At 49.0% G+C, this 26514-nt stretch overlaps 1 protein-coding gene across 2 annotated transcripts in view; it reads right to left on the bottom strand.

Moving 5' to 3' along the window:
• Positions 1-26514, bottom strand: part of LOC138498038 (microtubule-actin cross-linking factor 1, isoforms 6/7-like) — a 530795-nt gene that overhangs the window by 340837 nt on the left and 163444 nt on the right. For both annotated transcript variants that reach the window (XM_069621876.1, XM_069621877.1), the window contains exon 7: positions 2155-2239. In XM_069621876.1, coding sequence (XP_069477977.1) covers positions 2155-2239 — 85 coding nt within the window. The remainder of the gene's footprint in view (positions 1-2154; positions 2240-26514) is intronic.

Raw genomic sequence — 26514 nt, forward strand, 5'->3', positions numbered from 1 at the left:
AAGCCCTTTGAAGGGTGCTGTCATCACTATAAGCTTGTGTTCATGTTTTTCAATAGACATTTCTACATATGTCTGTGTACAGCAGGGATGACCCACAAAGATGTTACCCAGTGCAAGTCCGACTTGCTACTAATTTACTCTTCTCTTTACAGGAGTGAGTCAGGGTTACTGTTATGACTGAACCCGAGTATGTTGACTGGACCTGAGTGTGTGCAGTGCTTGATTGATGTCTGTGCCTGAGTGACGTCATGTGTGGAATGTTGTCTGGTGTGAGTGTTCCACCCTAGGCAGTTGGAAACCATGTAGCCTGGGTGGTGGGAGCCAGTGGGCTTCATCCCTGCTCCTATACTTGTCCTGTCATAACTGTTACTTCTAGTTAAGGCTTTGCATTACCCCAGGTAAAGTCTTTGCGAATCGAATAGACACATTTCAGAGGTCCGAATCACAAATGGCAAATTCTTTGTGAATCAGTCTCATTTACTCCCATGTCCCGTCCCACAGGACAGAATGTCCCAAAAGTATGGAGGAAACGGGACTATGGACTAGGAGTAAGATAGTAGTCACTACGGTGAGTAACTCTGTTAATCTTTACAAGCAAAAGATCCAGAAATGCTTAGTTTGGCTGAATTTGCAACCTTTCCTAAAACGGCTGTATGAACCTTTTCCTTTTTTCAGTCTAGATGGAGATACGATAAGAGCAGTGATTAGAGTTTTTTTTACCATCACTACTCCTTACATGGTTGAGGAAAATGCGGAACATTCGGCACAACAGATCTGATGAGAAGAACTTTGAAACTGGTGGTGCCTTTTGTCCTACCTTACACTCAAGACAGTGAGGGGGTGAAGTGTTCTCACATGGATTTGGGGTGGGCTTCTTGAGGTCTTGGCCAGGCAGGATTAAGCACGATTGTGGTCTAAAACAGCAACCTAGTGGACAGGTGCAAGCCCCTTAAGACCTTGGTAGGCCGAAGTCAAACTTTGGTAGACTCGGGTGCGCTGCAGCGAGCGGCCGGCTGCAGGGCAGTTCTTGGTTACGCTGCTGTGGGCTCCTGGTTGATACGCCAGATTCCTGGTGGGATGCGGATGGGCATGCAGTGGGCTTGGGAGATGAGGCAAAGCATAAGGCAGACTGGGGACCTCTAGAACATTCTACTGTTCGGCTGGGGTGGGCTTCAGACCAGCGAGTGGTAGGACCTCTGCAGAATAGGGCCAGCCTCATCAGGGCCGTCGTTAGTTTATTAAAACCTTTGTAGTCGGTTCAGGCATGATGGAATCCCAATCCTCTGGATGACCAGGATGCAATATCTGGCCCGGGCCTCATTCAGGGGTAGAAAGAGTAGATGGAGATGGGAAGAGCCACAGTCCATTATGATTATAGAGGGATTCTCGTTCAATATCTTTTTAGGAATGTTAAGCATGCATCGATGTGAATAGCCGAGTAGCCTGCTCTCGCAAAAGTCTGGTAGTGTCCTTATTGATATATTTTGTGTTATATGTAATGCAATAATCAGCGACTAATGATGTTTGGTACATGCTTTTGCCTAAAATGAGGATGCTACAATGTGGGCCAGGCGTGCCTTGTCTACGAGTTATTGATGAACTTTGCTCCGGTAGGAATTACAAAGTGGAGGGTGTTGGGAGGTCAGAAGTAGCTACTTTTCAAATTCAAGACAAAATCATGACAGAGATTAAAAGTATGACCCTGAAAAGACAATGCAGAGTTCCAAGTTCTACAGATGTACATGGGTCACTAGCCAACACCCGGCAAAATGAGGGCATGTTCGTAGACACGGAACCCGTAGACCTATATGGGATTACGTGCAGCTAGCCACAGGAGAGTCCACTTCAAGTTCTTATTCAGTTTATTATCAGAACGATTAGAGTATACAAAAATGTAAACAAATAATTAAAGTACGCCACTTGCATAGAACACAAACACAAGCTTGGAACTGTTTCATAACAGCTGATGAAATGGAAACAGCGGGATAACGCTCTTTGTTGACAAGTTTTTAACCAGAGTTGTGATTTTTCAAACACACACTCCAGAATTCCAGGTTCGTTTAGGTGAGCTTCCTGCAGGTTTCAACAGTTCCCGTTTCCACATGCAATGCCTCTGTACTACTACTACTAATAATAATTAAGTGAACGCGTTACCTTCTATCAACTCCAGTAATTTATTCCCATTTTCCAAAACTCCTTCGAGCTCAACAGGCTTCGACCGAATGTCCTCACCCAAGATCTACAAGAAGAGACAACATGAGCACAATCTGCAATTTAGTTCAAAGGGGACAAGGAAAGAGCAGGGGGCTATGCAGAGAATGTGATCCTTGTAAGAAATCACCCAGAGAGGACTGGAATTAGAGAGCGGCCAAGGTCATAACATACTGTAGCGGCTATCCTGCAATGTCCCATCTAGGAGCTTGACAGAGGCAAGAGAGCAGGTCTCCTTGACGTGCCATGGGTGCTGGCTTCTAGTAAGCTAGGCCAAGCACAAAGGCTTAACTCCACTGACTGTCGGATTCAGGAATATCCAGGTAGAAAAGCAATACATTTAAGAGAAAAAGGACCTCTTGTGCAAATACATCAAATTGAAAAGATGAACAAGTTAGTTCTTACCTTGTAACGTTCTTTCGATGGGATGTTCCTCCGACGTATTCCTTATCTTTGATAATACGTTTCCAGCTTGCTGGCCTCGGAATTTTTTTCTGTAGGAGGGCGCTGCGCGTCGACGTCCGCCGAGTCGATGTCCCTCGACGGCCACCGTATCGGCGCCGACGTCACCATGCCCATAAATAGCCACGGGCGGCGTCCGTTGCTCAGTTCCATTTTGTAGCATAAGAAAAGTCATGCCTGAATTGGTTATTGACCTTGAAGGAGCGTAAACTGCAACCATAAGGGAAGTATTACTGCGGGGATGGATGGGAGGGGCGATAAGGAATACGTCGGAGGAACATCCCATCGAAAGAACGTTACAAGGTAAGAAGTAACTTGTTCTTCGAAGGGATTGTGTCCTCCGACGTATTCCTTATCTTTGATAGACTCCCATAGCAGTGGCATGTAATTGGAGGTGGGAGTAAGAATGTCATGTATCCCTTTAGGGATGGACCGAAAGTAATACGGCTTTGCCAAATCTGGTCTCTTGACTAGTGGAGGAATCCAGGTTGTAAAATGTTGTGAATGTATGTGCGTACGACCATGTGGCAGCCGCACATATGTCTCCGACCGGTACCCCTCTTTGGAGGGCCGAAGAGGCTGCGATACCCCTGGTTGAATGAGCCCTAAGATTTTGGGGTGGCTCTTTCCCTGCCAGTTTGTAACATTCCAGAATGGCCAAAATAATCCACCTGGAAATGGTTTGTTTTGTTATGGGTAATCCCAACTTGTGACCTGAGTATCCTACAAACAGTTGGTCTGCTTGCCTGATCCTAGCCATTCTGCTGATGTAAAAGCTCAGAGCTCGCCTTGGGTCCAGCCTATGCAGCCTTTCTTCCTCTTCCCCCGGGTGGGGAGGAGGTTAGAACGAAGGTAAGGTAATTTTCTGAGTAATATGAAATTCAGAAACCACCTTTGGGAGGACATTAGGCTTCACCTGTAGGACAACTTTGTCCTTGTGGAAAATTGTATGTGGGGGTTTACAGGAGAGAGCTTGTAGCTCGCTCACCCTCCTAGCAGATGTTAGTGCTACCAATAGAACAGTTTTAAGCGTGAGAAATCTCAGCGAACAAGAGTGGAGTGGTTCAAATGGAGTGCCCATTAGGAAGTTTAAGACAAAATGTAAGTCCCATAAGGGAACCTGGAATGGTTTTGGAGGATAAACATTAGTTAATCCCTTGAGAAATTGTATCACTAGAGGTAGTTTAAAATATGATGGTTCCTCCGCAGAGCATTTGAAGATTGAAAGCGCTGCGAGATAGCCTTTTACAGTGCCAACTTGAAGGCCTGAGTTTGCCAAGTAGAGTAGAAACAATAACAGCGTTGGTGTAACACATGAAAAAGGGTCGATATTCTCTTCTCTACACCAGCTGCAAAATTTGTTCCAACGGCAGCGGTATAAAGACTTTGTTGCTGGCCTTCTGGCCGAAAGCAACACCTCCATGACATCATTAGGGAGATCCCAATCCTTGTACCTCACCCTTTCAGAAGCCAAGCGTGAAGGTTGAGGGTTCTGATGTCTGGATGGAGAACCTGACCTCCCTTCTGTGAGAGAAGATTCTCTTTGAGTGGAAGACGGATTGGAGGGCAGATTGACATATCTAGAAGGTCCGGGTACCACGATCTCCTGGCCCAGTCCGGGGCAATTAGGATCATGGTTTTCCGGAATCTTCTCAACCTCCTGATCATTTGAGGAATAACAGGGACTGGTGGAAACGCGTAAAGGAGTGGAAACTCCCAGTCCACTACGAACGCGTCTCCTAGAGCTCCTCTCGGGGGAAATTCCCTTGAACAGAACAGATCGCACTTCCTGTTGGTGCTTGTGGCGAACAGATCCACCTCAGGGGTTCCCCAAAGGGCGAAGATCTCTTGAAGGACTTCCTGAGCTAGCTCCCACTCGTGGGAGACTCTGCTCTGCCTGCTCAGAGCATCCGCTGTCAAGTTCTTCTCTCCGGCTAGGTGGACTGCCGATAGAGAGATTCCTTCCTGAATTGCCCAAAACCAGAGCTGCATTGCCTCTCTGCACAGTGGCAGTGACCCTACACCTCCTCTTTTGTTAAGGTAGTGCATGGCCACCGTGTTGTCTGTCATTATTAGGACATTTCTCCCCTGTACTGATGGCAGGAAAGCTTTCACCGCTAGTCTGATCACTCTCAGCTCCAATAGGTTGATGTGTAGTCTGGACTCCGATGGAGACCAACGACCGCTGATGGTCAAGTCGCCGGCATGGGCTCCCCACCCCGTGAGTGAGGCGTCTGTGACTACTGTTATCTCCGGCCATGGTTGCCAAAACAGTTCTCCTTTCAAGATGTTCTCTGGATAGACCCACCACTGAAGGTCGCGGGCTACCTTGTCCAGAATACAGAGATCATCTGTCATTCTCCCTGAGAATTGCGACCACTGACTTCTCAGTGCCTACTGAAGAGATCTCATTCTCAGGCGAGCATCTGGCACAAGGAAGATGCAGGATGCCATGAGGCCCAGCAACCTCAAAAAGTCGAAGGCTGGGAGACGTTGGGCATTTTGAAACTTGTTGACCATCTGCAGAATATCTTGAGCCCTCACCTCTGGTGGCGAGGCTTTTCCCAGGGAAGTGTCCAGGACCGCTCCAATGAACTGGAGTCTCTGTGATGGTATCATCTGTGACTTCTTTAAATTGAGGGAGAAGCCCAGTTTGTGAAGGAAGTGGCAGACATAATCTAGCTGGGTCTGAGCTTGTTCCGAAGATACAGCCCTGATCAGCCAATCGTCCAGGTAGGGGTAGGCGTGGATCCCTTCCCTCCTTAGACTCACCGCCACTACCGACATTAGCTTGGTGAAGACCCTTGGGGCGGAGGTCGGCCCAAATGGCAGAACTCGAAATTGATAATGAGAGTCGCCAATTGCGAACCTCAGGTATTTCCTGTGTTTGAGATGGATTGGCACATGGAAATAAGCATCCTGAAGGTCCAGAGATACCAGCCAGTCCTGGAGCTGGAGGGCCTGAAGGGTCTGAGAGAGAGTTACCATCTTGAACTTGTCCTTCCTGAGGAACTTGTTCAATTCTCGTAAATCCAGGATGGGTCTCAGTCCTCCGTCCTTCTTTGGTATGAGAAAGTAGAGGGAAGTACCAGCCTTGTTCCTCTCCGCTACAGGTACCGGTTCTATGCCACCTTTCTCTAGCAGGTCTATAATTTCCTGCAAGAGGAGCGGATCTGGAACTTTTCGGGAGCTGTGCCCCGGTGGATGACTCTGAGGGATGTGTAGAAAGGGTAGGCAGTAACCCTGGGCAACTGTCTCCAATGCCCAAGCCTCTGACGTAATAGCCTGCCATTCCGTCAGATGTTGAGTTAACTTGCCCCCTACAGGTGTCTTGTTTGGAAAGACCTCAGAGTGGTTTGGGGTGGCTGATGCAGATGCCGAGGGTAAAGAGGCACCTGCTGCTGCTGCGGTCTTAGTACTTTTGACCCGTCCACCTCGGGTGGATCTCCTTTGGCCTCTTTGAGCCGGCTGTCCTCTGCCTTTCCCGAATGCGGAATAATAGCGAAAGGACTTTCCTCTCCCAGAGGTTCCTGAGGGGCGAAAAGGAGTTTGGCGGATAGCAGATCCTAAAGATTTTGCTGCTGCTTTAGATGTCTGCAACTTTTCCAGACTGTCATCAGCCTTTTTTCCGAATAATGAAGAGCCGTCGAAGGGCATATTCAAAAGTCTGGCCTGTACATCTGGAGCAAAGCCAGACTTTCGCAACCACGCATGTCTGCGGATTGTTGTACTTGCCGCCATGGCCCTGCTGAAACTGTCAGCAGAATCGATGCCAGTTTGAAGTGACTCGCACATGGCATCTTTGCCATCTTTAATAATGTTAAGGAAGGCTTCCTTTTCCTCTCCTTCGGGTATGCAGTCAGCCGCTGATGAAGCACACTCCCACAGTTTGTGACTGAACCTGGCGAGCGTACACTTGGCATTGATGGACTTCAATGCCATACTACAAGCAGAGAAGACTTTCTTTGCCATAGAATCGTACCTCTTGTCATCTCTATCCTGTGGGACAGTAGGGTAAGCGGTCCTGCTGCTTGATTAAGTTGCCGCTTGGACCACCAGGCTCTCTGGAGTCGGGTGTTTCGATAAGTATTCAGGGTCAGCAGCAGCTACCCTATACTTGGCTGATAATCTTTTATTAACAGCAGGGATAACTTCAGGAGTTTCCCAGTTAGATGCAATCTTTCTTTCTAAGGCTGTATGGAAGGGGACTGCAGGATGCTCCTGTGGACCTTTGTCTAATATGTCTGTCAGGTCATCCTGTTGGAAAACCGGCAAAGGCGCAGACCAACCCATGAACTCAATAATTCTTGCCATCAGGGTTCTATAGGGTGTTTCGGAATGTTCCCCTGGGTCTGGCTTAACAAAATCCACTTCTGGGGAAGTGTCCAGCCCACTTGCCTCATGTAATGACTCCTGTAGGTCTTTTAACCTTCTTTCCTCAGAGGTGAAATCCTCTGAAACAGGTAGTGTGGTCCTCTGCAACCCGAAGGTTTCCTGGTCAGAATCTTCCCCTTCTTCATAAATTGAAGATAATCCAGGGTACTCTGACCTCTGAAATGGTATAAAACCCATTTCTAAGGCAGAAGGAGCCAAACTCGTCATTATTGGGCGAGAAAATGTCGATGTCGTCGACGCCAATTTGACAGGCTTCGAAGGCGCCGAAAACGGTGTCGAGAAAACCGGAAGAGTCCTCAAAGAACTCGAGAGGATCGGGATCCTACTCGAGGACATCGACGACGGTCTCAGTGTCGTGCCGGAGGCTCTTGTAATCACCGTTGGCTGTGGAGTAGCCGTGGTCTTCTCTTTCATCAGCATCGATGTCGGTGTCGACGATGGCGTCGAGTCGATTGACCGATGCGTCGAAGAACCCTTCAACAACGGCATCGATGGCGCCGATCCATGCGTCGAAGGGATCTTCGACAACGGTGTCGAAGACGGTGCCTTCTTACCCGATGGCCCGTGGCGCTCTCGGGTGGAATGTTTCGCCGGGTGCTGCGACTCGCGGTGTTTTGATTTTTTGGGTTTTTCACCCGGGGTATCACCCTCAGCTGTCTTTCAGGGGGTCGAGGCCGCTTTCTCGAAGACGCTTAACATTTTCTTCCTGAATTCCTCCCACTCAGCCTGAGAGCTGTGTTTTGTGGGGCAGGAGACCCTTTCTGGGGAAACCGAAGACGACGAGGAAGGGGATCTTCGACGTCTCTTTTTTGAGTGTCGTGATCTCGACGAATGGTGAGAGCTACTTCGAGATCTAGAATGGGAATGTTTTGTACGGCAAGGAGACGAATGCCTCGACTCGGCCAAAGACACTTTCGAGGAGGTTCTGACTGACTTACTTCTCTCGAGCTTCCCCTTGCGCTCCTTCAAGGCTTTCGCCGTCATGGACATGCAGTTCTCACACTCCGAACAATGGTGCTGGGCTCCCAAGCACCACAAGCAGATCCTGTGTGGATCCGTTATTGAAATTTTTTTACCGCAGTCTCGACATATTTTTAAGCCGGATCGCAGCGTTGTCGGTTCCGATGAAGATGCCATCGAGAACGAGTTGGTATATTTCGAGTAGATGTAGATTAGATTATCTGACTGAACTGAGCAACGATGTTCCGAGGCCCCACGAAGCGCGGAAAAACGGAACTGAGCAACGGACACCGCGCGTGGCTATTTATGGGCATGTGACGTCAGCGCCGATACGGTGGCTGTCGAGGGACATCGACTCGGCTGATGTCGATGCGCAGCACCCTCTACAGAAAAAAATTCCGAGGCCAGCAAGCTGGAAACGTATTATCAAAGATAAGGAATACGTCGGAGGCACAATCCCTTCGAAGTTCTGTTATATCATTGGGATGTACGCGGCACACTGCTTCCATTTGTATGGCCTCCAGACACTCCTGTAGATCTGGAAGGGTTGGTTAGGGGAGGAGAGGTGAAAAATGCAAGAGTTGTGCTTAGTTGTTGTTGCGGGTAGAACCAGGAGCAACTGGCGTTTGTGCTGGTATGTTTTGTAGGTGGGTATTGGCTTGCATAGTAGAGGCATTTTAATTTCAGATGGGAGCTCCACAGTGTTTGACGTGTCCGGGCGCTTAGGTCGGTTGGTGAGGTTTGCAAGGCAGTCCTAGAGATGTAGAGTTTTGAAATGTTTAGGCCAAGGAAGAGAGTTTTCTCTAGAGGTTTGTGCTGGTGTGCTTGGTTGAGTATGTGGTTGTTCAGATTATTTTTAGGGGTACCTGGATGCAAAAGCATAACAGAGCACAATATAAACAGTGCAATGCACTTTCTTAGGGATGCCTTGTTGCGAACGCGAAGTAGAAAGTAGAAACAATGCAGTGTGTTTCCTCAGGGAGTCCTTGATGGAAAGACAGTAGAGTGCAACATGGCTCACAGCTCAATATGTTCTCTAAGGGATATCTAGATTCTAGTACCATAGAGCACAGTATGGCGTACTGCACTTTCTCAGGGGTGCCAAGATGCAAAAACAATAGAGCTCAATACACCACATCGCAACCTGCCTTCTAAAGGATACCTAGACGAGAGCACCCATGGAACACAATACAGAGTAACGTGCTTTAGAAAAGGTTACTCACTGTAATAACAATGGTACTCTTAGTGCATAGTACCCAGTCCTGCCATGCTGATGGAGACTGTTGCAAAGCAGCAATGACATAGTCCTTTTCATAAAGCAACAACACAGGCCCTAGCCAACCCTCCACGCGGCACATATCTGAGGGGCCGCTCCCAAACGTTAGTCCCTTTATCATGTCGGATATGGACATCCTTTTAGCAGTAATTGCAGGAAGGAGTATGGAGGAAAGGGGACTGTGGACTAAGAGTCCCATTGTCCCTTCTGTGAGTACCCTTTTCGTACTCTTGTGTCTGTCTAGCCTCTTGGGAGATACCAAAGTATCCCAGAATGAAGTGTGGCTGGCTGATTATTGTGCAAAGATTCTGTCAGACTGCCCAAAGGCTGTATCATTTCTCAAGTTACAGTCGAGGGAATGGTGCTTACGAAAGTGAGTGTGGGGTGGTGGGGGGTGGGCAGGCATATGCACAATCAAGGGACGTTACTTTGGAAGGTCATCAAGGCTGACTTCCCTCTAAACAGATATGCATGACGTCCCTGTGGAGTGGATTTGTCTTCTATTTATTTATATCTGGCGCTCAAAGTCTGCAGGCATCGGGGCGCCAGGATATCATCAACACCAAAAGACAAACATAGAAGACGGGACAGAAGAGTAGCGTGTCGGTCTACAGAACAGTCCTGACCAGCTGTTGAGCCAGTGGGGCTTTGGATTCTGCTGAACCCAGTGATGGATACCTCAAAAGCTCTGAACAACAGGGGTGTCTTCCCGAGATCCTTTGGCCTTTCAAAATGGAAATATAATTTTAGAGCCATTGAGATATGTAGGGTGCGTGGAGCGCTCTTCTCTTCTGACAATGGGTTTGTAAAGAATAAGGGGAGTCAAATGTCCTCACTGATATGAAACATAGACAATTTCGGTGAGAAATTGATGTAGATCATCAGAACCACCTGTAACGAAGCAGCTCCCAGCTTTCTTAGGTTGACTTGCTAGGTTTATTGCCAGCTTTACAGGCATCATTACAAGCAGTCAATCAGGTTACATATAAGTTACATATAGGACGATAAAACACTGGCAGCCCATCACCCAGGCCCCTGGCTGAACAACTGACCCGGTTAGAACATTCACCCATGCATTCCATCACTCAGGCATAAACACCCCACATGACATCACAACATTCCTGCTGCAAAGCCAAGCCATACACAACACATCTCCTCCCTTTACATTGCACATCACACACAGCAAAGCGTTACACAACACCCCCTTATCCTTGGGAAAGAAGATTTAAGGTTTCTCATTACTGCATCTGCAGCTCACTAATCCTCCGAGAAGGAGGTTGTTGAGTTTGGAAAGGCCATCTTCACTCATTGCAGGCCTGTCGAGTTCATTGGCTCAAAAGGCTTTTGCATGAGTCATGAAACCAGGTTAAAAGGTACCAGGGACTATGGAGTCTCCTTTTGAGCGTAAATATTGTGATGATGCCATTTAATACCTCTCAACCATGGGAATCACCAATAATGCCATCTATTGCCTTGTATTCAGCCGGTTCTCGATCGTAGCCCGATACACTGCACAAGTCAATGGTCGCATCAGTCGCTGCTAAAGAGGTAACGAAGGGCGAAAAAGAAGGTACACCACTGAGACGCCCTAGCCCTGGAGCAGAGAGTGGCTTCCCAGCTGAGACACCCTAGCCCTGGAGCAGAGAGAGGCTTGCAGCTGAGACACCCTATACCCTAGCCCTGGAGCAGAGAGAGGCTTGGAGCTGAGACACCCTATACCCTAGCCCTGGAGCAGAGAGAGGCTTGCAGCTGAGACACCCTAGCCCTGGAGCAGAGAGAGGCTTGCAGCAGCGACACCCTAGCCCTGGAGCAGAGAGAGGCTTGCAGCTGAGACACCCTAGCCCTGGAGCAGAGAGAGGCTTGCAGCTGAGACACCCTAGCCCTGGAGCAGAGAGAGGCTTGCAGCTGAGACAGCCTAGCCCTGGAGCAGAGAGAGGCTTGCAGCTGAGACACCCTAGCCCTGGAGCAGAGAGAGGCTTGCAGCTGAGACACCCTAGCCCTGGTGCAGAGAGTGGCTTCCTTCTGAAACACCCTAACCCTGGAGCAGAGAGAGGCTTGCAGCTGAGACAGGCTAGCCCTGGAGCAGAGAGAGGCTTGCAGCTGAGACACCCTAGCCCTGGAGCAGAGAGAGGCTTGCAGCTGAGATACCCTAGCGGTGGAGCAGAGAGAGACTTCCAGCTGAGACACCCGAGCCCTGGAGCAGAGAGAGGCTTGCAGCTGAGATACCCTAGCCCTGGAGCAGAGAGAGGCTTGCAGCTGAGACACCCTAGCCCTGGTGCAGAGAGTGGCTTCCTTCTGAAACACCCTAACCCTGGAGCAGAGAGAGACTTCCAGCTGAGATACCCTAGCACTGGAGCAGAGAGAGGCTTCAGCTGAGACACCCTAGCCCTGCAGCAGAGAGAGTCTTTCCCAGCTCCCGCCAAGACACCCTAGCCCTGCAGAAGAGATAGGCTTCCTTCTGAGACACCCTAGCCCTGGAGCAGAGAGAGGCATCCCGGGGAGACACCCTAGGCCTGGAGCAGAGAGAGGCTTTGAGCTGAGACACCCTAGCCCTGGAGCAGAGAGAGGCTTTCCCACCTCCCGCTGAGACACCCTAGCCCTGGAGCAGAGAGAGGCTTTCTTGGCTCCTGCTGCGAAACCCTACCCCTGGAACAGAGAGGGGATTTCCCAGCTCCCGCCGAGACACCCTAGCCCTGGAGCAGAGAGAGGTTTCCCAGCTCCCGCTGAGACACCCTAATCCTGGAGCAGAGAGAGGCTTCCAGCTGAGACACACTAGCCCTGGAGCAGAAAAAGGCTCCCACTGAGACACCCTAGTCCTGGAGATGAGAGTGTCTTTCCCAGCTCCTGCTGAGATGCCCTTGCCCTGGAGCAGAGCGAGGCTTCACGCTGAGACACCCTAGCCCTGGAGCAGAGAGTCTTTCCCAGCTCCCGCTGAGACAGCCTAGCCCTGGAGCAGAGAGGCTTTCCCAGCTCCAGCTGAGGCACCCTAGCCCTGGAGCAGAGAAAGGCTTTCCCAGCTCCCGCTGAGACACCCTAGCCCTGGAGCAGAGAGGCTTTTCCAGCTCCCGCTGAGACACCCTAGCCCTGGAGCAGAGAGAGGCTTTCCCAGCTCCCACTGAGATACCCTAGCCTTGGAGCAGAGAGGCTTACCCAGCTCCAGCTGAGGCACCCTAGCCCTGGAGCAGAGAGAGGCTTTCCCAGCTCCCGCTGAGACACCCTAGCCCTGGAGCAGAGAGAGGCTTTCCCAGCTCCCGCTGAGACACCCTAGCCCTGGAGCAGAGAGAGGCTTGCAGCTGAGACACCCTAGCCCTGGAGCAGAGAGGGGCTTTCCCAGCTCCCGCTGAGACACCCTAGCCGTGGAACAGACAGGGGCTTTCCCAGCTCCCGCTGAGACACCCAAGCCCTGGAGCAGAGAGAGAGACTGTCCCAGCTCCAGCTGAAACACCCTAGCCCTGGAGCAGAGAGGCTTTCCCAGCTCCCGCTGAGATACCCTGCCCCTGGAGCAGAGGGAGGCTTTCCCAGCTCCCAGTGAGATACCCTAGGACTGGAGTCGAGTGAGGATTCCCAGCTCCTGCTGAGACACCCTGTTAAACGGGAAATCATATTATGCCTCCTTTCTAATATATATTGGCCTAAGCCCAGTCGCTCTGTGAAGAAAACCACATTTCAAATGTTCCGATTTTAGATTGACTTCGCCGCCATTTTGGGATCATCCGCAATTTGATTTCTGTTCAAATGTAACTCTGTGTTCTAAAATGGTGGACTGTATTTTCAACTTGTAACCGAGCCTGCTCGACCCTTGCACCTTAGTTAATGTTTAGGCTGTCTGCGGGCCGAATGTTTAGACTGGGTAAAGAGACCTTGTCCCATGCCTGACTTGTGGTCCTAGGATTGCCTGCACCAATAAGCCTCATCCGCGAACATACATCGAATCAATGTAATGCAAATATCGAACGTGGACACTGGCTGAACTGCATTGTGAAGGGACATGTGCTAAGGCTTACTGCTAAACCTGCAAATACACTGTCGCCATTGTAATTTGTTTGTATGTAAACCGAATGTAATCCGTGTTCATATTGTCATATAAGCCATAAGCGAACTTGGCACGAACTCTAGACCATGGATTATTAACTTGCTGAGGGCTGGACATTATTACTGAAAGTGTATAAATGTACGAATGTCCAGATGTGCAGTACCTCTCATTTCTCACACTGAAGGGCTGGTATTCACTGTGATGTACTGAGGGCCAGATAGCTATCTGATTTTGTTCTTTGTAAACTGCGCAGTCGAATAAAGATCTGTGAATCTTTATAAGCCCGTGTTTGGTGCATTTCCTTTTGTGATACTCAGCCTCAATATTTCCTCTTGCTTTTACAGATGGTGCCCAAAGAGGGACCCTCAAGATTGATGCCATCTCGTTGAAGGTTGACGCGGCTATTGGACCGGGATCGGACGGTGAAGAAGGGGGCCCCTTTCTTGGATGAGAAGCGATACCTCAACAGTACTGCACGACCTGATCCCTGGACGGTGAGCCCGCGGTCCGAGACAGCATCTTGACGAGGGTCCATATATCGAGACGGGCAGTTTTGCCGAAATCACCAACCATGTGGGTCCTTTGCATCCTTAGAAATCCGATCGGACCTCCTTAGTCCTTTGGTCAGGTGAGTCGTGACCCGAATCTTAAGTATCCTGATAATTTGCTTTGGGGCATTGCACTCGTGAGTACAATTATTGACCAGGTAACACCAGTAATCTGACATGCCTGAGAAATTGCCTGCTTCAGGGCGTTATTCCGCAGTGACAGACAATCTTTGGAATTTAGCCGACCTGCGCCAATGGAGGGGTCTCCGGCGTGTACTACGTACTGTAAGCACGGCATTGGTAGTATAGTGTTTAATGATATTTGGCACAGACAAACTAGACATGCTTCCGAACTTCAGTGGCCAACCAATGGTAGTTTTGAAATTCCTCGTATAGAATATTTAGAGTCTACATTATTAAAGAAAAAGGCTAGACCTGCAGCATTTGATGTATTACAGAATTGTAAGAAAGAAGCTATGCAGCAACTTAAAAGTACGGAAAAACATGCGCGCCGTCATATGTCCAACGCCGAAAAAGCGTTGTTGTATGATCAAAATAAACAGTCTGAGTCAGTTAGGAATATGGATAGGGCTTTTTCACTTGGTATTCAGAAAATGTGTCCGTCTAAAGATTTTCATGGTTCTGATGAGCTAACTGACAAACTTCTAAATGAATGAAGGTCTGGTGCCACTGCGCCACCTCCGTATGTACCTATACCTGCCCGTTTGCCTCTTCCTCTCCCGTAGTTGTTCCCGCTCCTCCTATCGCTCCTCTTAATGTTCCTCTTCCTCCGGCTGTTGTTCCTCCTATCGTTGCTCCTCCACCTGCTCCTCCACCTTTGCCTTCTGTTACGGGTTTGGTAGATTTGCCTTCTGCACCCGTGATAGCACCGTTGTTACAGAATGTACAAGATTTGTCTACTCTTTCTCTTTCAAGTGATTCCGTACCACTTGTAGTTGATAAGGGAGCGGAATCAAAGATTGTAACTCGTAATACTGTACCTAAAGAGAGAAAGCGTGACTTGACTGCATGGGCTAGACAGTGCATGGAGAAGAGTGCACAAGCTGATGTTTTTGCCGTACTCTCTAATCTAGCAAGTTTTCCTGAGAAAAATGTTTTCATTGAAGGGTTGGGAATTCATTTATGTGTAATGTGGAACAGACTAGATGATATAGATCTCCCACAAGGGTTGAGGGATCTGTATGTTTTAGCATATTCAAGAGATACTGCGGAGAAAGTACATGAGCACGTCGAGAGGGATTTTGAGCATAGAAGGGAGTTGGAAAGGTTACGGAATGAAGAAATTGATGGTGATAGTTTGGACGCTATGTTTGTACAGAAATGGTTCCTTCCTTGTTGTAAGTCGATAAGTGAGGAAACGCGAATTTGCACAAAGGATGCGATTAGGTGGATTTCAGACATGTCGATAACTCCCGTAGAAGTATATGACACGTATAGTCAGGATACGCAAGAAATGCAGAGGAAAGTAATACAGGTAATGGTAGAATACCTGCATGATGAATGCATAAAAAGAAAGATTTGTTGTCCTGCAGAATTATTGAATATCTATAAGAGAGCTTTTTCGTCTATCACTCCTTCAGCTGCTTTAGCGCTCGATTTAGCTTTGTTGCTCAGTAAGCGTTCGAAGTTTCCTATCTCTCAGTTGCCTATGAGGGAGGTTCCGCCGACATTTGTCCCAAAAGTCGAGATTCCAGCTAATCCTGCAACAGGTACTGCTGCTCAGGATATTCCTGCACATTATGTGTCGCAGTTTGTTCACGTCCCGTTCTCAAGACAGGAAGTGAACACCATTAAACACTCCATTCCCTATACTAGAAAGAATCTGGCAGGGGTCTAGAAAGAGATAGAATCTGTCTTACAGTCATCAGTATTTACCTCGAGCAATATTGATTTGTTATTTCCCGTGCTCCTACCTATTGATTTGTGGAAACAGATTAGGACTGTAGACGATGTAGCAGGGCTAGGAGACACATGGGTTAATATAGTTCGATTAGATAGAGAAAGGCCAGCTGGCGAGAGACCACCACAGGTAATACTGACTTTGCCTGATAGAATAGTTACTAAATGAAAAGCTATAATTCCTGAAAGAAGAATTATTTGGGACAAACTTACTGCTTGTGTCCAAGGGAAGTCTGAGGGTGCTACCGAATTCTTTAATCGGTTCGAACAAGTGTTCTCAAATTACAGTGGACAAGATTTGAGCACAGAGTCTGGAAAACGACTTTTTGTGGACGAATTTGTGCGTGGATTGTTGCCTGACATCCAGTCGCAAATTATGTCTTTGGAGAGCGCTGGGCTAGCTAAGTCTCAGTCTGAAGTATTGCATATGGCTCAGTACTATGAGAACCGAGTCAATAACGAGAAAGAAAGAATTGAAAAGAGAAAGGGAGACTTGAAAACTAAAGTTCTATTACAACAAATTGTCAGAGGCTCTAGAGGGGGTAATTCGCAATTTAGGGGACAGTATGTTCCACAGGGAAATGTGCCGATGGGTCCTGTAAGCGTGAACCAGTGTGCTTATTGCAGACATGAGGGTCATTGGCGTGTACAATGCCTGATCCTCCAGCAGAGGGCGAATAACGCATTTGGTAACATGGGTAGACAATCCAGAGGCCGCCCTGGGGTAGGGGGCCCTGGTAGAAGTCAGTTTTCCCAAAATGTGCAACCTTTTTCGCAGGATAATCAGACGCCAAGTGTGGATAATAGAAACATTTTTTACCATACTTCTGCTGCATATCTGTCTGAAGAATTTCCTTTTGATGACATTTTGTTTCGCTAGGATTGCCTGAAGCAGGGTTTGGAACCAACGCCTTTTCCCGTGAATCAGAAAGGTCCCTACGTTGAAATGATAGTGGGAAATAGGAAACATCAATTCTTGGTAGATACAGGAGCACAGAAGTGTTCCATTGACCATTCACTGGTTCCAAACATTCCACTGTCAGGGCAAACCAATGTTTCTGCAGGGTTTTCTGGTACGCCAGTGGTTTGTCCGGTTCTTCGCCGGTACCAATTACATTGGGTCCATTCACGGACCACTGTCCATTTCTTTTGACTATGAACTAGGGAGAGAATTTGTTGGGGTTGAATCCGTTGAAGGAATTAAATGCGGTAATTCATTGTTCTTTGGATGGAGTGCGTTTGACAATTTCACCACAGCAACTTTCTGTCTCTCAGTTCTTGACTAGACCTTTACCGCCGGAATTTAGTGATGTTACGGAGTGTTTATGAGCAATTGATGACAATGATGTTGGTGTTCTACAAATTGAGCCTGTTAAGATCATTTTGAAACATGGAGTAAAGTTGCCACGAATTCCTCAGTATAAGATTTCGGTTGATGGTGAGCAAGGTTTGAAATGCATAGTCTATGATTTTGTACATCGTGGGATAATTGAGGAAATTGCAGGTAGTTTGTGCAATAGTCCGATTTTACCTGTGTACAAGAAAGGCGATAATGCAATCCCTTTTCGTTTCATCATTGATTTACGTGCCATTAACAAGATTGTTGCTCCACAATTTCCTATTGTGCCTGATGTGACAACAATATTAACCATGATTCCGGCTTCTGCTACTTACTTTATGGTTGTTGATCTTAAGAATGCTTTCTTTAGCATTACTATACATAAGGATAGCAGATATCTGTTCGCGTTCACCTTAGGGGGACGCTCGTTTACATTCACCCGTGCGCCGCAAGGTTACACGGAACGTCCAAGCATCTATAGTAGGGCTTTGAAAGAGCAGCGTGATACACTCGAATTGCCTACCACTTGTACATTGATTCAATACGTAGATCTACTTTTAGCTGCTGACTCAAAGTGCCTGTAAGGAGGGCACCGTGTTGTTGCTTATTCACCTAGCAAAACATGGACACAAAGCTTCACTCAAAAAGTTTCAGTATTGTCGACAGGAGGTCACCTATTTAGGCTATCTCCTGTCAAAGGAGGGAAGAAGGTTGACGCCTGAGCGGATAAAAATAATTTCTAGCATGTCTGTACCAAATAGTCAGAGCCTTGATAGGAATAGCTTCTTACTGTACACAGTGGATCCCGAACTTCTCGTTAACGATTAAACCAATGCTGGATTTTACAAAGAAGGGCATTTCTTTGCCATTGCCGTGGAACTTGGAACACCAGCAAGCGTTTGATCTGCACAAGACTGCATTGTGTTCAGCACCAGTTTTGGGCACACCAAATTATGAAAAGGCCTTTGTGTCGTATGTGCATGAACGTGATGGATGTGCTTTCGCTGTATTAATGCAGAAACATGGAGGGAAGACTAGGCCGTGCGGCTACTTTTCTTCCGCCCTTGATGCTGCTGCATGCGCTTTGCCAAGATGTTTGAGAGCTGTTGCTGCTGCTGCTGCGTCTGTAAAACAGAGCGAGGGTATGGTCCTAAGCCATGCTTTAACCTTCATGGAACCTCACTCTGTAGATGTTCTATTAAACAGAAGACAAACACAACACCTCACCTCTGCACGATTAACGAGATGCGAATTGATCTTGCTTGCTCTGCACATTAAAATTCAGAGGTGTTGCGTTCTGAATCCGGTTGAACTTTTACCTTTCCCGCAAGGTACTGCTTGCAGTGATGAAGCATCACATGACTGTCTTTACACCACAGAGCAAGAGACTGAAGGCAGAATCGATTCGAAAGACACTCCTTTGAACAACCCACAAGGGGAGCTGTTTTGTGATGGCTCCTGTTTCAAACTTCCGGATGGTACATCCACGGCTGCTTATGCAATCACCACATTGAGCACGATTGTGGAGATCAAAAGAATCACGCATAACTCTGCGCAGGCCGCAGAGATTATTGCATTGATCTGAGCTTGTGATCTTTCCAAAGGGCTTAGAGTAAATATATATACTGATAGTCAGTATGCTTTTGGGGTGGTTCACAACTTCGGTAGACTTTGGGCAGAACAAGGTTTCTTGACCTCACATGGAACAAAGATCCAACATGGCTCCTTGATAGTACGGTTACTCTCAGCGCTGGCACTCCCCACTCAGTTAGCGATCATGAAATGCGCATCGCATCAGAAAATCATAGATGATGTGGGAAAAGGGAACGCTTTCGCTGACCAGATAGCCGAGCAGACTGCTACTGATCTCTATTCAGAAATGTATACTTCAAGGGAAGCCACAAATGTTTATATTTTGGATGAGGCTATCAAATCTGTAAAGCGTATTCAAGCTGATGCCACATAAGAAGAATCTAGACAAAGGGCTGAGGGTTTGGCAAGATTGGATGATGATGGGTGTTGGGTAGACAAGTTAGAAGGAACATGGTTGTTGCCAGATGCATACATTACAATTATAGTCGCAATGGCTCATGGCCCCACCCACATCTGTGCAGGGAAGGTTTCCAAAATGTTACAAAATGTCTGGGTGAATGATAAAATCTCCAGAGTAGCTGAACGTTTTGTTCAGAGTTGCATGATTTGCCTACAGCATAATATGGGAAAGGGCACAATCGACTCCAAGGGGTAGTTTTGGTCCACCTTCTGTCCCCTTTGAGGTCATACATTTTGATTTCATTGAAATGGAGCGTTGTAATAATTACAAGTATGTACTAGATGTCATCTGCGCCTTCAGTAAATGGGTTGAAGCCTTTCCTGTTAAAGAGGCCACAGCAATGACAATGGCGAAAACCATGCTTAAGGAATATTTTCCTAGGTTTGGTTTGACAAGGGTCATCTGGTCGGACAATGGTCCACATTTTATCGCTGCTGTAATTCTGCAGATATGTGCGGGATTACATATCGATAAACGGTTCAATTCAGCTAGACATGCTCAAAGTGCTGGTTTGGTAGAGAGACAACGGAATCATAAAGAACAAGCTTGCTAAAACGTGTGCCGGCACCAAACTGAAATGGCCGGACACCTTACCGATCGTGTTATTATCAATGAGAACGACCCCACAGACTAAGACTGGGCTCTCCCCATTTGAGGTGGTAATGGGTAGGCCAGCTAATATTTGGAATCTGCCTAAGCCGAGATCTTTGTGGGACATTGCACATGTACTTCTTTCCGATTACTGTGACCGGTTAACTAAAAATCTGTATTTGATTTACCAACAGGTGCGAGAAGCCCTTCCAGTAAAATACGAGGGGCCAGGTCATAGTATCCGACCTGGGAAGTGGGTGCTCGTCAAAGCATTCGAAATAGCATCCTGCCTCGCACCACGTTGGCGGGCCCGCATCAGGTTCTTTTGGCCACACAGACAGCAGTACAAGTGTCGGGGCAAAAGCATTGGATACACACATCTCATGTCAAGAGGATTCCCTTCCCTTTGCCACACGATACAGAAGACACAGACACCCTTACCTGCGCTGCTCCCAGCGATCACAAAGTATTGAGCAGCGCCGAGAGTGCTTCAGAGGCTCTCCTTGAGCCCGTGGGGCCTGGGGAAACAGCCTCTGTATCTCCACACTCTTCTACAGATCCTTTTTCACCATTGTCAGAGTCTGTCACAAATCCTTCACTTGCATCAGGAAGCAACGACACGTTGTTCGCAGGTCACGCAGTACCAGGTACGATCTGCGTCCACAGAGCTAGACTTACTGCATGGTTCGGCTGTGCCACCAGGAAGAGTCATCGGAGGGCTTGTCTTTTGGCCCCGTTCTTTTGCACATGAGGGATTCTGTTGGATGGGGTGAGGGAAGGACTAGGAAAACGCGCGATCAGGAGATTGCCAGCAAATACATTCTGGAGTGTTTTCGTTTGAAGAAACAATGCCTGCAACCGCTCCTACTCATACGGAACAAATAAGATAATGTGTGTCCAATCGTAACAATAAACAATCTAATGTGTGGTCCCCGAAAAACGTATTGCTGTTTTATGATTATGTTAACCGGCTTGACAATAGTAATTGCCTTAGGATTTTGGTATTTGGAAGAAGTACATCTGCTTGAAATTCTGTTACCCACTGAAAATGTACCTACTGCTTCTACACCTTTTGTGCATCTGCACACTCTATCTCCTAGAGACTCTCAGCACAGACAGAGTTACCACAATAACACTCTATTACTCACAATAAATGCCACACATGCCATTTTTAATAGGTCTAATTGTCGGGTCTGCTCGCATTTACCGCAACAGCAGCTCGGGGAACTTTGAGTTCTAACACCCCTGGGATGCTCAATCTTTGCGAATAGGAGCAATCTTAATGTTGCTTCTATTAGGCCTTCTGATAGACTGTCTCGTCCTTTTCAATCTTTGATCTCTTGCAAGATGGCTCCTATAGGCAATAGGGATGCCACACCACCTTCCTACACTGTTAACCAAAGCCCTGATTCAGTTTCTTTCTGCATACAGAGGAATGGTACTTGATTTCAAGGGCTGCACCAACATTGCAAACTTAACCAGTGAGGACAGACCTTTGTATGTAGGCGAACCTGTCTACTTTGTTTGCGGTAACAAAGCTTTCCCATGGCTACCTATGGATTGGCAGGGAACCTGTTATTTAGGAATTCTGTTACCCGGGTATTCATAGCAAGCACCATAGAAATCTCTAAGGCTCGTCCAAGGCGGGACGAGAATGGCGATACTTCAGCACAAGTTCTGGGTGACATAGCTAAATCCTTTGTACCATTTTGAGGGCAAATATTAAATTCTGAGGATATCAGAAGACTAGCGGGAGTCCTGAAGAGGACCATCAACCAAACCACTCGCATACTCTATAACATGACTTTGGAACAGAAAGCGATGAGGTTAGTGGCACTTAAGAACCGGATGGCATTAGACGTCATCCTGGCTGAGCGTGGTGGAGTATGTAAATTAGTGGGGTCCGCTTGTTTCGTTTTTTTCGGGATTCCTCCCCAACCATCTTTAAGGCAATACAAAATCTGCACGTCCTAAATTCAGAAGTGCACGTTCCCGAGCGAAACTGGGATCTTAGCGCTTGGTTGTGCGACTTCTTACGATCTTGGGGTTGGAATCTACTTTGTCTTGCTAATTATTTTGGGTATTCTGTTGTTTTTCTGTTGCTGTATACAGTGTCTTCCTGGCATATGTTTGGCGTTAGAAGGATGTTGTGCACAGGCGATGGGAACATTGGGACAAAAGGTACGCGCCCCAGAGAAAATGACGAACGAATTTGTGTTGAAAGAAATCTCTGTTTCTGACCTTATGGCGATCGATATCTCTGATGATTGCGATTCAGGGTGTATGGACATTGAGACGTGGGGTTATTCGTAAAGTGACTAGAAGCAGTTTAGCGCTTGGCTTAGGCCAAAGGGAGGGTTTGTTAAACAGGAAATCATATTATGCCTCCTTTCTAATATATATTGGCCTAAGCCCAATCGCTCTGCGAACAAAAGCGGCATTTCAAATGTTCCGAGTTTAGATCGACTTTTGCCGCCATTTTGGGATCATCCACCATTTTGATTTCTGTTCAAATGTAACTGTGTTCCAAAATGGTGGACTGTGTTTCCAACTTGTAACTGAGCCTGCCCGACCCTTGCACCTTAGTTAATGTTTAGGCTGTCTGCGGGCCGAATGTTTAGACTGGGTAAAGAGACCTTGTCCCATGCCTGACTTGTGGTCCTAGGATTGTCTGCACCAATAAGCCTCATCCGGAAACATACATCGAATCAATGTAATGCAAATATCGAACGTGGACACTGGCTGAACTGCATTGTGAAGGGACATGTGCTAAGGCTTACTGCTAAACCTGCGAATACACTGTCGCCATTGTAACTTGTTTGTATGTAAAACAAATGTAATCCGTGTGCATATTGTCGTATAAATCATAAGTGAACTCGGCACAAACTCTAGACCATGGATTATTAACTTGCAGAGGGGCTGGACATTATTACTGAAATTGTATCAATGTACGAATGTCCAGATGTCCAGTACCTCTCATTTCCCACACTGAAGGGCTGGTATTCACTGTGATGTACTGAGGGCCAGATAGCTATCTGATTTTGTTCTTTGTAAACTCCGCAGTCGAAAAAAGATCTGTGAATCTTCATAAGCCCTTGTTTGGTGCATTTCCTTTTGTGATACACAGCCACGATATTTCCTCTTGCTTTTACAACCCTAGCCCTGGAGCAGAGAGAGGTTTTCCAGCACCAGCTGAGACACCATAAACCTGGAGCAGAGAGGCTTTCCCTGCTCCCGCTGAGATACCCTAGCCCTGGAGCAGAGAGAGGCTTCCTGCTAAGACACCTTAGCCCTAGAGCAGAGAGAGGCTTCCTGCTGAGACACCCTAGCCCTAAAGCAGAGAGAGGCTTCCTGCTGAGACACCCTAGCCCTGGAGCAGAGAGAGGCTTCCTGCTAAGACACCCTAGCCCTGGAACAGAGAGAGGCTTCCCAGCTCCCGCTGAGACACCCTAGCCCTGGAGCAGAGAGAGTCTTTTCCAGCTCCTGCTGAAACACCCTAGCCCTGGAGCAGAGAGGCTTCCTCAGCTCCTGCTGAAACAACATAGCCCTGGAGCAGAGAGAGGCTTCCAAGCTCCTGCTGAGACACCCTAGCCCTGTAGCAGAGAGAGGCTTCCCAGCTGAGACACCCTAGCACAGGAGCAGAGAGAGGCTGTCCTAGCTTCTGCTGAAATACCCTAGCCCTGGAGCAGAGAGAGGCTTCCCAGCTCCTGCTGAGACACCCTAGCCCTGGAGAAGAGAGGCTTTCTCAACTTGCGCTGAGACATTCTAGCCCTGTAGCAGAGAGAGGCTTCCCAGCTGAGACACCCTAGCACAGGAGCAGAGAGAGGCTTTCCTAGCTTCTGCTGAAATACCCTAATCCTGGAGCAGAGAGGTTTCCCAGCACCTGCTGAGACACCCTAGCCTTGGAGCAGAGAGGCTTCTAGCTGAGATTCCCTAGACCTGGAGCAGAGCGAGGCTTCCTCAGCTCCCGCTGAGAGACCCTAGCCTTGGAACAGAGAGGCTTCCCAGCACCTGCTGAGACACCCTAGCCTTGGAGCAGAGAGGCTTCCTCAGCTTCTGCTGAGACACCCTAGCCCTAGAGCAGAGAGGCTTCCTCAGCTCCCGCGGAGACACCCTAGCCCTGGAGCAGAGAGGCTTCCCAGCTCCCGCAGAGACACACTGGCCCTGGAGCAGAGAGAGGCTTCCCAGCTCCTGCTGAGACATCCTAGCCTTGGAGCAGAGAGGCTTCCTCAGCTCCCGCGGAGACGCCCTAGCCCTGGAGCAGAGAGAGGCTTTCCCGGCTCCCACTGAGACACCCTAGCCCTGTAGCAGAGAGGCTTCCTCATCTGCCGTTGAGACACCCTAGCCCTGGTGCAGAGAGTGGCTTCCCAGCTCCCGCTGAGACACCCTAGCCCTGGACCAGAGAGAGGCTTTCAGCTGAGACACCCTAGCCCTGGTGCAGAGAGTGGCTTGCAGCTGAGATACCCTAGCCCTGGAGCAGAGAGAGGCTTGAAGCTGAGACACCCCAGCCCTGGAGCAGAGAGGGTTCCAGCTGAGACACCCTAGCCCTGGAGCAGAGAGGCTTCCTCAGCAGAGAGGCTTCCTCAGCTCCCGCTGAGACACCCTAGCCCTGGTGCAGAGAGTGGCTTCCCAGCTCCCGCTGAGACACCCTAGCCCTGGAGCAGAGAGAGGCTTGCAGCTGAGATACCCTAGTCCTGGAGCAGAGAGAGAGGTTTGCAGCCGAGACACCCTAGCCCTGGAGCAGAGAGAAGGCTTGCAGCTGAGACGCCCTAGCCCTGGAGCAGAGAGAGGCTTGCAGCTGAGATACCCTAGCCCTGGAGCAGAGAGAGGCTTGCAGCTGAGACACCCTAGCCCTGGAGCAGAGAGATGCTTGCAGCTGAGACAACCTAGCCCTGGAGCAGAGATGATTGCAGCTGAGACACCCTAGCCCTGGAGCAGAGAGAGGCTTGCAGCTGAGACACCCTAGCCCTGGAGCAGAGAGAGGCTTCCTGCTGAGACACCCTAGCCCTGGAGCAGAGAGAGTCTTTCCCAGCTCCTGCTGAGATGCCCTAGCCCTGAAGCAGAGAGAGGCTTCCCAGCTCCTGCTGAGACACCCTAGCCCTGGAGCAGAGAGAGGCTTCCTGCTGAGACACCCTAGCCCTGGAGCAGAAAGAGTCTTTCCCAGCTCCTGCTGAGATGCCCTAGCCCTGAAGCAGAGAGAGTCGTTCCCAGCTGAGACACCCTAGCCCTGGTGCAGAGAGTGGCTTGCAGGTGAGACACCCTAGCCCTGGAGCAGAGAGAGGCTTGCAACTGAGATACCCTATTCCTGGAGCGGAGAAAGGCTTGCAGCTGAGACAATTAGCCCTGAAGCAGATAGAGGCTTGCAGCTGAGATACCCTAGCCCTGGATCAGAGAGGCTTCCAGCTGAGACACCCTAGCCCTGGAGCAGAGAGAGGCTTGCAGCTGAGACACGCTAGCCCTGGAGCAGAGAGAGGCTTGCAGCTGAGATACCCTAACCCTGGAGCAGAGAGAGGCTTGCAGCTGAGATACCCTAGCCCTGGAGCAGAGAGAGGCTTGCAGCGGAGACACCCGAGCCCTGGAGCAGAGAGAGGCTTGCAGCTGAGATACCCTAGCCCTGGAGCAGAGAGAGGCTTGCAGCTGAGACACCCTAGCCCTGGAGCAGAGAGAGGCTTGCAGCTGAGATACCCTAGCCCTGGAGCAGAGAGGCTTGCAGCTGAGACACCCTAGCCCTGGAGCAGAGAGATGCTTGCAGCTGAGATACCATAGCCCTGGAGCAGAAAGAGTCTTTCCCAGCTCCTGCTGAGATGCCCTAGCCCTGAAGCAGAGAGAGTCGTTCCCAGCTGAGACACCCTAGCCCTGGTGCAGAGAGTGGCTTGCAGGTGAGACACCCTAGCCCTGGAGCAGAGAGAGGCTTGCAACTGAGATACCCTATTCCTGGAGCGGAGAAAGGCTTGCAGCTGAGACAATTAGCCCTGAAGCAGATAGAGGCTTGCAGCTGAGATACCCTAGCCCTGGATCAGAGAGGCTTCCAGCTGACACACCCTAGCCCTGGAGCAGAGAGAGGCTTGCAGCTGAGACACGCTAGCCCTGGAGCAGAGAGAGGCTTGCAGCTGAGATACCCTAACCCTGGAGCAGAGAGAGGCTTGCAGCTGAGATACCCTAGCCCTGGAGCAGAGAGAGGCTTGCAGCGGAGACACCCGAGCCCTGGAGCAGAGAGAGGCTTGCAGCTGAGATACCCTAGCCCTGGAGCAGAGAGAGGCTTGCAGCTGAGACACCCTAGCCCTGGAGCAGAGAGAGGCTTGCAGCTGAGATACCCTAGCCCTGGAGCAGAGAGGCTTGCAGCTGAGACACCCTAGCCCTGGAGCAGAGAGATGCTTGCAGCTGAGATACCCTAGCCCTGGAGCAGAAAGAGTCTTTCCCAGCTCCTGCTGAGATGCCCTAGCCCTGAAGCAGAGAGAGTCGTTCCCAGCTGAGACACCCTAGCCCTGGAGCAGAGAGAGGCTTGCAGCTGAGACACGCTAGCCCTGGAGCAGAGAGAGGCTTGCAGCTGAGATACCCTAACCCTGGAGCAGAGAGAGGCTTGCAGCTGAGATACCCTAGCCCTGGAGCAGAGAGAGGCTTGCAGCGGAGACACCCGAGCCCTGGAGCAGAGAGAGGCTTGCAGCTGAGATACCCTAGCCCTGGAGCAGAGAGAGGCTTGCAGCTGAGACACCCTAGCCCTGGAGC

Source organism: Ambystoma mexicanum, chromosome 5q (genome assembly GCF_040938575.1).
Source record: "Ambystoma mexicanum isolate Mex_15411 chromosome 5q, UKY_AmexF1_1, whole genome shotgun sequence".
NCBI classification, from domain to species: Eukaryota; Metazoa; Chordata; class Amphibia; order Caudata; family Ambystomatidae; genus Ambystoma; species Ambystoma mexicanum.